At 32.8% G+C, this 12,295-nt stretch overlaps 1 protein-coding gene across 1 annotated transcript; it reads left to right on the top strand.

Annotated features, from left to right (window-relative positions):
- Positions 1–555: 555 nt before the first annotated feature.
- On the top strand, positions 556–10,560 carry glo (glorund). The gene is made up of 8 exons (XM_068766347.1): positions 556–805; positions 1,087–1,215; positions 3,495–3,662; positions 4,014–4,152; positions 6,836–6,999; positions 7,605–7,708; positions 7,826–7,933; positions 9,316–10,560. The coding sequence occupies exons 1-8, from the start codon at positions 688–690 to the stop codon at positions 9,472–9,474; spliced, it is 1,089 nt and encodes a 362-aa protein (XP_068622448.1). The 5' UTR covers positions 556–687; the 3' UTR covers positions 9,475–10,560.
- Positions 10,561–12,295: the final 1,735 nt, after the last annotated feature.

Below are 12,295 nucleotides of genomic sequence, written 5' to 3'. Positions count from 1 at the left end.
GTTATAAAAAAAGACAATATTGTACATAAGATAAATCTTATTATAGTAAATTTGTTGCATGATATCTCAATAAACATCATTTTTCTACACGGCGGGACTAAAAGTTATAGGTTGTTTTAGTTCTTTTGGGAATGTAACAAAATAGCTTTGAATTAAATTATTGACAAAAAAAAGTGAACTGAACTGTTTTTATATTTTTACTGTATGATACAAAAAAGTAAAAATTATTTAAATTTCAATGGACGTGTATTCTTTTTGTAAGATAAATTAATTATATATTTATTGCGCTCTAATTGCAAAAAAATTAATTTATTTTATGACTCTTGCAAAAAATATTTATCTGAAACCTATAATTACATAATTAAAAATTTACCTATTACTCAAATATTTTTATTTATTAAACAACTTTTAACAAACTTATTATTCTATTAAATTAGGGAAAAATGTTTTATTTAAAAATATAATAAAAATTAAGTACTAATTTTGAGTAGTTTCTTTTTATATAATGCTATCGTGCAGTTGTCTACTTTATAATATAATCTATGATTACGAGTTCATAATAACTTCACGACGCTACCAAAAATTATAATAATTGCAACGTTGTTCATTTTAAAATTGTTTAAAATTAGTGTTCACTGCGGTGACTTTATTTTGGTTAATATTTAATGATAACTGTAAACAAGTAAAATGTTGGGATCAGGCGACGGTAACTATATAGTAAAGCTGCGCGGCTTGCCATTTTCTACAACAGTGGAAGATGTGCTGTATTTTTTGAGAGGTGTTAACGTAGTTAATGAAAAAGAAGGTACGAATAATTTAATACTTAATAATTTTTATGTTTATTACAAAAAGTCATATGTATGTTCTTTGTGATAGCGACTTTTGTTTTCTCAGTTCTCGTGCGTAATCTTAATGCGAATTTAATGTATAAAATATAAACGTCTGTTTAATTTCGTATTCGGTTACAAAAAGTACAGTTAATTTATGCAAGTCTTAACGCTGTCCATGTATTGCTAATGTAAATCGAATCTTGTTATCGATTATAGTTCCATTTTGTGACTAATTAAATTATTCAAATGATTTCAGGTGTGCATATGACGGAGGTGCGGCCCGGCAGGCCATCCGGCGAATGTTTTGTAGAAGTAGTCAGTGAAGCAGATGTCGAAGAAGCTCTCAAGAAAGATAAAGAGAATATGGGAAAGAGATACATTGAAGGTACAAGATAGATGTGGTTCTCTAAAGAACTGGCTTTATTTACTTTAATTAATTAATGGAGTTAGTGTTTAATTATAAATACACTTAACTAACGACTTAGTTGGGATTCACATTTGAGAGAAGAAAACATTACCAAAGTTCATTGATATTTCATGTTAAATCTGGTGCTGCTCATTTTAAATATATATTATATAAAGTAATTTGCTATTACTATGAATGTTTTAAACCAAACACTAAATTTCTATAACATATTATTTCTTTTATATTAGACATTAAGTTATTGATAACTAACTTGGCTGCTGAAACCAGCCTATTAATACAAGTTAGTTATACATTATATGATATTTTTTGCCCACACACAAATTTGATAATTTTTTATTTGATATCATCATCACTATAACCACTAATAATCATCAGACGTATTGTGGATTGAAAAGAATATAAAAAAATACAATTTAAAATTCCTTATTTTGATTTACTGTGAAAATCTGGGGTTTTAACTTAAATAGTAAAACATTCAGTCTTTGTTACTGTATAAAGGTTCATGGGATTTAACATATTTACATTTTTTTTTTCAAATTTTTTCCAGGCAAAGATAATTTCCCATAAGTTTTATGAGTGTGTTACTTTTCCAAATTATCCCACTGTATTAACCCATATCAGTTCTATGTGCAAGTTTGTTTTTAAATTGTTTTAATTTTGAGTTCATTGAGCATATTGTCCAAGGTGAGAATCTTGATTCTCAAAAAATCTTAAACTAGGTCCCTCTATGTGCTTTTTATGAAACTGTCAAATAAGCTAAATACAATTATGACTAAAGCATAACTCAAATAATTCTACGTTTGATGCACTATTTTCTCAGTTGATAAAAAAATCATTCTCTTGCTAATTTCTGATGTACTTCCCATGTATATCCAAGAAAAAGATTAAACAGAAATTAATTTCAGATGTTAGAACATGTAAATGACAGATTAAATAAATATGAGTTAATTTACAAATAAGGAAGAGATTGTGTTTGGGTATAGAAGATGAATGCATATCATCATCATTTTAGTCATAAGGCGTCCACTGCTGCACATAGACCTTATTTATATAATAATAATAAGTGATATAAACCCACATTTTGTGCCCATATAAAAGCATTGCTTTGTTATGATCACCCAATGACTTGACTTGTGCATTCTGTGGTATTACCATTACACACTGGAATCTGATTTTAATAAAAACACATTTAAAAGAAGTCAATTATCACATATGGTTGGTTTTATATTTATTAGATAGCGTAACTCAAATATTCCTTATAGTGGTGGTACTGCCCTTTATAAGGTCGGGGTGTTATTTTATTGGGGTATTAACAGGTTCAAACACAAATGATCTTTGTTGTGTAATACCTATATTTTCTTGAAAAAATATTTTATTTGGCTAGTTCACTTATTACGAGTTGATTTTGGGACTCTGTGAGTCTAAGCTAGTATTCTGGTCAACACCAATTCTACTAGAGCCTAACTCAGAACTGACTCTAACACCATCAGATGCCCCTTGCATTATTCAGTTGTTTTTCGAGAGGAAGTCAGATGTTTACACAATCTTCTAGACACCTTATGTGTCAAAGAGAAGTCTAAGATATACCTGTTATTTTTATGGTTTGCTTGTGCATTGATCTGCAATAAATCTGCTGTGTTTATAATTAACTACCTAAAATGTTTGTTATTCTTATGGCATCAATAAATATTAAAATATATAAGCAATACTTGTAACTCAATGAATTTCAGTTTTGCTTAAATCTATGCAAGTTTATATTAGCAAAGTTTAGTAACCTTAAAGAAAAATAAGTGAAAGAAAGACAGAATCTTAATTTTTTGTCATTAATGTGTAATCAATTGGTAATGAATCATTTTGTAAAGGACGAAATTTTTTTTTTTGGTAAAGGAAGCTTCTAGTCCATAAAAGGTTGGGAACCTATGGGATAATATGATAATATTATCTGGGATTGTGAACAACAATTCATATAAGTTATATTGTTATGAAAACCCAAAAAACTGATATTGTTTGCTTTTGTTTGATTGAAACCATGTACTAGTTTTGTATGTTAATATACTTTCACCAACAAACTGTGAGGGATTTGTCATCGTATATTAGTATGTAGTTAATATTTAGGCACTGACATAATTTTTGGGCCACGCTAGCCAGAATCTGGTACAGCAACACTTAATACAATTATATGAAAACATATAATAATGGATTATACTGTGTTATATACTAATATTTTTTTATTTCAGTATTTGCCACTGATCGTCAAGACATGGAGTGGGCATTGAATGCAATGAACCAGACCGAAAATGGTAGTTTTAGTGGGATCCCTAACCTGAATGATGATATGGGCATTGTCAAACTACGTGGGTTACCATTTGGTTGCTCTAAAGAAGAAATTGTCCAGTTTTTTGACGGTGAGAAAATCAGTTTGGTTTTGTGTTGTTTGGCTAGTTGACATGAATTTAAGAATACAGCAGGGTCGTACCATTATCTACAGGTTGCATATAGTTCTGTGGTGGGATTATAGATGATACTTTTATTTGAAACTACTGTTGGCCTCTTCTTTAAGGCTGGTTACATTGTAGTCTTTTGATTTGATTCCTATTCCTTGTAGAGAGATCTATGAAATGTAATGTCTATAATGATTTTTCTATTTATCAAGTAGTTTTTGTTTATCATTTCTTCTGTTATTATTATTTGATCTTCCCACCACAGGGTGTTTAATGTTTATATAATTGATCTTTATTTGCATCTGGGTGGGGCAGGGCTGCCGGTGGCCCCTGATGGGGTGCATTTGCTCTACGACTACACGGGAAGGGCCTCGGGCGAGGCTTTTGTACACTTCGTTGACAAGGGGAGCGCTCAGGAGGCACTCGACAGGGACAGGGAGAAAATAGGACACAGGTGGGGGGATGTTATTTAACTTGGGCCAGGCTTGTGGCTGCTGCGTGGATGTTGGGCAATGGATATGTGTAGGGACGGGCAGACAGCCAATATTGTTTAGTATCACTGCTAAAACATCATAAAGAATATAAGATGTTTCTTGAAGCACTGGCAAAATGTATTATGTCTCAAAAATTATGTCATAGATATGGCATCTCATAAAATACTAAACTTTATTTTAATGTTTTTAAATTAAAAATGTAGATCACATTATTAGCATAGATAGCCTTTGTTAGAGCTGACAAGTAACAGATTCACTATTCAATTCCCAAAAATATTTGAAATTGGCTAAGTCACAATTTTCTATAATTAATTAAAACTGAAAATAATTTAATTTGCTATAACAAGTAAAAGTAAAATTTAGTTGTTTCATTGCTTAATATCCCCAATACAGCGGTACCAAACTGAGGCGAAAGTACAAGTAATTTGGTGTAGAGGGTTATTTCTGGGTCTCCCATGTCGTGGTGGCACTTTATGGTTTATAGAGAAATATTTTGGTATTTACATTAAGGGGGATGAAGAGAAATTGTGGGGAAAGCTTTCGGCCTTTGATGAATGTGTGTGAACCATATTAAATTCAGGGGAAAGTAAAAATAAACTGTAATCCATAATGGCCACGCACAGAGGAGAGATTTAGTTCCACTATGGGTAAATGCTAAGATTACATTTTTAATTTTTGGGGGAATTAAAAAATACCTTAATTTGAATGCTGCCAGATTTCCCCTAAATATTATACTTTGTATAGTAGCAACACTTTAATAATAAAAAAAAAACTATTTTATTTTATTATGTTTTAAAAATATCACCATATTAATAATTGTTTGTCTGTGGCACTGGAGAAAATTATGACAATACATTTTGAACATCTAAGTAGTTAAAAAATTATTTGCATAATCTTATAAGTACTAGTATAAACTTATAACAAAAGATTTTTTTTTAATAATAAAATGCCCGTATTAAGAAGGCTGGCAGCATTTATAAGAATTTTTGTGATTGGATATTGAGTTGTAAAGGTTTGGGAGTGCAAAGGGGAAGAGGTACGGAGGGGAGCGGGGCGGTCATCAGGAAGACGAAGAGGGAAGAGGAGGTCAACATTGTTATGTTGTTTTTGGTATTTCTGGTCTCATTGGTTACACTTTTGTATTTTGAAAACTACGATTAAAGTAAAGAATTTTAACTTTTTAATTTTTATGCGACATTTTGTTACAAATGATTTTTTTTATCTTTGTGCCTGGAAAACAGTTTCGGAATAAATGTAATGACAAATTGATAAGTTAAAAACGTTAAATTTTGACTTGTTATTGTAATGCATCGTGTGACGTCACGTGTTTCTCGCTCGTGATTGGTGGACACATCTCGACCGCCGCCATTGGTTCAAACTCTCAAAAAAAATTTGTTTTTAATCTTTAACTTGTCTAAGGACTGAAATTTTTTGAACATTGTCTGTGAAATGGTTTTATCGAACGTATTCATTTCTCTATTTTCAAATTGAAACCATTGACAAAAGTGTGAGGTTTAAATGTTATGTTACATGTTTTCAGGCATCATTTACATTATTTTTCGCATGGCAATTTTCATAAAGATTCAACCAATATTAAAAATTTTCACAGACTATTCAAAATTTGAAAATGGAAAAACTAACAAGTTTGACGGATAACTGCGGAGGCATAGTTTTTACTTTAATGGACTCTTCTGGCATTTTTGTTATGATGTGTACAAGTCATCACCTTAATTAAAAGTGAACAAATAAATAATAATGTTAAGGAATTGTATAATTCAACTTGAATATTTTTAATCAAATATCGTTATTTAGGTTCATATGTATTATTCATATGTATATAATACAATGTTCATATGTATTATTGGTTCATATATTAAAGACGGGTTAATGTTATTGTTTATTGATATATAATACAAAATACAGGTTGATTTGTATAATACAATATACACTTAATCCAAAACATCAAAAAGTGTTTTCAAAAATTCGGATTATTATATATTAAAATTAATTATTCTTTACTACTTGTCCCTGCAGACTTTGTACTGGAAGAAGTAATTGTGACAGATTTCTGAGAGAATCATTTTGTACAGGGTGATTGGAAATAGATGTAGAAGCTATTACTAACCACCCTGTATAACTGTATATCTCCTACACAAGGTTATACAAACTAAACATAAAATTTAAAAAATAGACGACAACTTAAAATACTTAAATTGAAACTACTAACTTTAAGAACAACATTTGGACGTTATGCAAACAAGATTCAACCCATGAAATTTGGCAAAATAATCTACCCACCAATTGTCATCAGTGTAACTCGTAACACAAAACTGGTTTTGATTGCATAAATCAATATTTTAAAATAATTCAAGCTGTTTTCGATTAATCATCAACTTGAGAAGACCAAGAGAAATTTCGCAAATTTTCTAATTTACCGACATTAAAAACAAATGTAATATGGCGTATGAACGACAATGTTGCCAATTTAAATTTTAAAAATATCCAGTTGCCTTTTTAATAAACTTCTCATCTAAAATGAATATTTTCTCAAGTCACTGCCGGAGTGGGTTGTATCTTGTATGAGTACGTCGGACGATGTTGCCGCGTGCTGGGTCAGCGGGCTAAGGTGGCGCTTGTGGGCAGGTACATCGAGGTGTTCCCGAGCTCCGCGGACGAGGTGAGGGCGTACGGATCGCGCGACTCGGGCCGCAGCTCGTCGCGCCCGCAGCGCCCCACGCCCTACGACCGCCCCGACCGCGGCGATCGCTACTCGCAGCGCCACTCGCGCGGCCGGGGCTTCGCGAGAGGTATGTCACACTACCCATGTCCCCCTCACTAGGCTATCCAATCCATAAATCCCCACACGTAATAGTATATAGATAATAATGAAACCATGATTATATTCAAGTCTCCGGCTTCGTATGAGGAGGTTTAATGGTCGCTCCCTCGTCTGCAATGTTACTTTAACAGCGCGATCTGAGTGACGTTGAGTTTTGACGCAGCTGTTTCCATACTCCAACTGCTTGCCACCAAAAGAGTCCTGCTCCAATATAATTGACAACTCTTTTTCTACGATTCAGGGCCTTATCCTTTTAGACTAGAAATAATTTGGATGCCTATGGCCGTACATGAGGACCAAAAAACATCACACTGCTGCCCAAGTGGCATTTGCAAATTTCGGTTTGAAGTGGCAGGGCGGCGAGGGCACCTAGCCTAAGAACGCTATATACCACTCTTTCATCGGCGAAAGAACTCCAAACTTCCACTTCCTTGATTACTCCATGAGGTGTCCAAGCTCAGGGAGCACCAGCTTGGGCTTTCACTCGTCCATAATAACGGTTTAGCATTTTGGCCGAACCTTGGCCGGTTGTTATTATCTGACTGGAACTGGAACACGGTGTGAACGTTGCAGGGAGCGGCGGAGCGGGATACGGGCGCGGGGGCTTCCGTCGCGGTAACTACTGCGTGCACATGCGCGGGCTGCCCTTCAAGGCGTCGCCGCAGGACATCGCCTATGTGAGTATACACGTGAACACACACCTGCCCATGAACACAGGTGCATAGCAATTGAAGCATCACGAATATAAAAATAACAAGATAACCCGTTAAAATAAATTTTATTTTAATTTGCAGTTCTTCAAGCCGGTCCGTCCTGTGAATATCAACATACTGTATGACAATAGCGGACGGCCATCGGGAGAGGCCGATGTCGAGTTTGATTGTCACGATGATGCTGTCAGGGTGAGTGATCTCTCAACACCATTACAGCCGGAAACCACTACCATATACTCCTTGTCCAATTACAGTACTGAGTACTTGCCATTGTAGGTTTTAGAATCTGTGTTGTTGAGAATGCTTTTGCTTCAGGAAGATTGCAAGAAGTCAAAAAGTTAAAACTACTTAATTATCATTTATTTTTTCTAATGATAAAAAATATCTTTATAATATATAAGATATTTTTAATGCCATAAAATAACAAGATGAAGAATATAACTCTGTTTTTGCGCCAAAAAATAACGCCTTAAAATAAAAATCTTAGGGCTAGAAAATTACGCTCTTTTTTTCTTCTGGTAAACCGGAACATATTAATCTTGGTGAGAAATCTATTACCTGAAAATATTAAATTGGTAATTGGCATGTGCCCCAATATATAAAATACAGTATATGACAATAAGTAAATTTCAGTGATCTAACCGTTTTTAAAAGTAGCATTTTATTTTATCCTTTTATATGTCAACTTCGTCCAAAAAGGTTGTTGATGCTCGCAGTAAGGTTTCAACACAAGTGCTTTGCTCTAGACAACAATTGGTGATTGGAATCAAATTCATATTTACTAAGTGGTTTATGTACAAGACGATTGGTTAGTGGTATAAATAATACACGGGCTGTTTGTATGTAAAAAAAAACTTTATGCAATCACTATGAAATATTAATATTTGGGTGTGGCAGTACAAAGTCCACAGAGAAAAATTAATTATAATTATTTTTAATATATGTTGTAATCTGAATTTAGAAAACGCTTTTTCTTACTGTATTATCATTAGCTTTTTATTATTTCTGAAACCATAGATTTTTGGATAGGCCGCACCATACATTAATTGACAGCAAGTGATCTATACATTCACCACTTTAAAATATTTACACCTGTAATCAATCACCATGTATACTGTGATATAGTGGGGATCTGGGATGTCTGTGATATATATTAAGTGATACTATGAGATGAACAAGTAGAACAATAGTTAAAGACATTACTTTACTAAAGGCTCTTAGGTGGTTATCTACATGGCCCGTAGCAACTCACACCTACCAACTATTGTCATAGTAAAACTTTTATATATAACTAATTAATATATATTAAGGAGGGAGGAGTCAAATATGATTGGGATTAGTATCATGTTGATTTTCACATGACTAATAGTAGAAGATGTATAACATATTTAATTATAAAATTAAAAAAAAAATCTTGAGTTGTATATGATGAAAATTGTGTCCAATAATACTATTTATAAGTACATATTTAAATATATATATGTTATATCAATTATTTCATTTCTTGAAGGTACATTTAGTGTGTTCACTAGAAGAAATAAGTATTTGTTATATGAAGACTATAATTCCAGGCTATGCGACGCGATAAACATAATATGGACCATCGCTACATTGAGCTGTTCCTCTATTCATCACCCGGAGGCGTCGGCGGCGGTGCTAGTGGTGGAGGTGGTGGTGGCGGCAGTGGTGGTAGCTTCAAGGCCAGCAGGAGCTTTAGGAACAACTACTGATCACGTCGCACGCCCGAGCGCGGCTCCACCTAGCACCGCACGGGCCATTAAACCTCCAACTAATATCAGCAGTACAACTGGCTAAATGTTCACACTCAAGCCGGAGTGCTCTTCAAATAACATTAAAAAACATATAAATTTATCTTTTACCTAATTGTATTCTATTGAATCTTTAAAGCGAGTTATTAATTCGGTATCGCTATGAATCTAATGACTTGTGTAGTTCAAATATTTAAGTCGTTTGACCGACTACTCAAATATTATTTAGTAGTTGATTTACTATGGAAGTGTATGTATCAACATCTAGAAGGAATGGTGAAGTTTCGGTTGTTATGAAATGTGTAACCAGTGATTGGTAACTGGTGACATGTTTCAAGAGTTGCATGTTGTCTGTCAGCGACAAGGATGACATCACACATGATATGTGTCAATATCTCTTACGCTTTATATAATTTATTTGAGTAACACTTAATGATTATAAAAACAGTTTTTAATTACGTTTTTGTATCATTACAATTGATTATATTTAAGAAATGAAGATGTGTATGCGTAACCTCTTTACAACAATATATAGAGATTGCCATCCATGAAGACATTACTTTATTTCATTTTGACTGGGGTCAATGATCGGTCAATTGCTTATTGATATACTAAATTAGTGTAAATGTGGAACTGAAATATTAAAAGGTTGTATATCTACACTGCAAGTGATTAAGAGGAATAGATGGGCGCATCTTTGTGGATGGCTATCTTTTATCCATTTTATACAATAAACAGAATTGTTTACAGTTGTTTTGACATATCGTCGAATTCTAAATAAAATATTGTTCCTAGTTATATTTTGATATACATATAAAAACATTCAAAACTAAAATATGTCTTCACATTTCTTAAATTCCAGCTACAAACTTATTTACTTAACTTAGGCATTTGTACAACTCGCTACTTAAAACTATTCAGATGAAGTACGGAGGTCTGGAGCCAAAACTCGTGTTGAGGGTACTTGCATAATTTGATTTCAATAAAATAGGGTAGTTGACAGTACAATGGCGAACGGGTCCAAGATAATTTGTTTTTTTTTTTTGTACGTCTATATAGCAATTGATTTACTTTAAGAGCCTCTGGCCCTATGTCGCCGTGTTAGTCAATAATAATTTTTTTTTTCTTAGTAAACCATTTGCATCATGTTTAAATCTTACATATATTACCTAACTTATGTATTCATGTATAAAATGTTTAAACAATATAAGGCAAATGTCTTGATTTTGTCTTTATTTATTTATTCACATTTAATTGTAAACAAAAATGACAATAAAAATACACACATATATATAAATATATATACACTACATCTGGCAACACTGTACATCTTTAATTCTCTAAAATGTTTTACGGGGTACCAAAGAAAAAAAAACTTACGGTTCTGATAGTGTTTAGAAAATTTGAATATATATTAGCAATCATGATGCAAGTGGGTTATTATTTAACTTGATTTATTGCAGCACTCATAAGTTACTTGTATGTTAATTTTATGTAACATACAGCTATGTGTGTCAGAAACATATATGTTATAATGAGGCAGTTTTAGATGTTGAATGGGTTATTCTATATATATAATAGCTTTATCTGTCTGTAAAGCTCATATTGCTTTAGTCTTTATAAATCAGTATGCGGTTCGAGGTTTTAAGTTGGTTACTTTTTTGTGCCTGATTTAATTCATTGGTGTATAAAAGAACTGGCCACTCCGGTGTGACTGAATAAATATGATTCATTATTATACAAGATTAAAAGATTATAAATGTATCTCCAGGTTTGACTGCCGTGTCAAAGACTATCTCATAACACATGTTGGAGATGTAGGAAACAAGTTTACCATTGATATCTAAGTAATATTAAAAACAAATTATTTTTAATTAGATTTTTTTAAGAAATACATTTATTTACCTTGTGACCAGAGCCAGATTTAGCCATTTTTCGCTGTCCCCATTTAGAAACATTTTTTTTTAAAATTTAAATCCACTTAATCTATAAACATACCAAAAGATTACGTTCTTTTATTTTTCAAAGTGAATCCTATTCAAGTCGATTGTCGCCCAAGCCACAATCCAGCTTTGGTCAGTAGTTATGTAACTTCTTACTAAAACGTTAAGATATTTTCTATGGCTAAATTCTTTATTACATAGAAGTCACTGGGGTGGCCAAAAGCGCAGTCGTATTAGCTTAGTTATCGCGTTAATTTTTTAACATTTGTTTTTATGTTTACAGAGACGGTTAAAGATTATAACTGTGGAGAAATGAATAAAATAATTTACTAGAGTTCTAGGTAATTTTTACTTTAATTAATAAATATATAAAAAGTCTGTGTTTTATTTCGCTGGAAATGAAGAAATCTGATGGATAAGATTTGCATTTGTTCTTACTTGTTAGCTACTAGAACTACTCTGTCCTTTATTATTAGCAGGAGGGTGGAATTTTACTGGGCTTGAGGTAGCCAAGCACTGATTAGGTTTGAGCCATGCTTCGGAAGACTGCTTAGACTGATTCTTCATTTACAGTATACCTATCCCCCGATTTACACGGTACTTGTTTTACACGGTTTTCCAAATAAGTTTTTTTTTGTTTTTATCGCACTCTACTGAATGCTACTGTGATTGAACACATGCGCTGTGTACACATTTCACGCGGAATCCCGAGCCTGTGTGCTGACTTGCTGCACACTCACACGGTGTCTGTATTTCTTCGCATAAAAAAATGTATTTGAGTGAAAGTTTCACAGTTTGAGAAAGATTTAATTTTCCATATTCGTAAATTACAAGCGAGT

Source organism: Battus philenor, unplaced genomic scaffold, assembly GCF_028537555.1.
Source record: "Battus philenor isolate CCGP_79_NKW_IND1 unplaced genomic scaffold, ilBatPhil1.0.hap1 SCAF_10, whole genome shotgun sequence".
In the NCBI taxonomy this organism is placed as follows: Eukaryota; Metazoa; Arthropoda; class Insecta; order Lepidoptera; family Papilionidae; genus Battus; species Battus philenor.
The sequence above is the reverse complement of the archived record's forward strand: the minus strand, read 5'-3'. Positions and strand labels throughout refer to the sequence as shown.

What these genes read in the sequence shown, in the direction of transcription:
- glo (XM_068766347.1), top strand. Translation starts at nt 688, where the DNA reads ATGTTGGGATCAGGCGACGGTAACTATATAGTAAAGCTGCGCGGCTTG. An exon ending in GGGAAAGAGATACATTGAAG is followed by an intron (nt 1,216 to 3,494) that starts GTACAAGATAGA and finishes TTTTTATTTCAG; the next exon opens with TATTTGCCACTGATCGTCAA. An exon ending in AATTGTCCAGTTTTTTGACG is followed by an intron (nt 3,663 to 4,013) that starts GTGAGAAAATCA and finishes TGGGTGGGGCAG; the next exon opens with GGCTGCCGGTGGCCCCTGAT.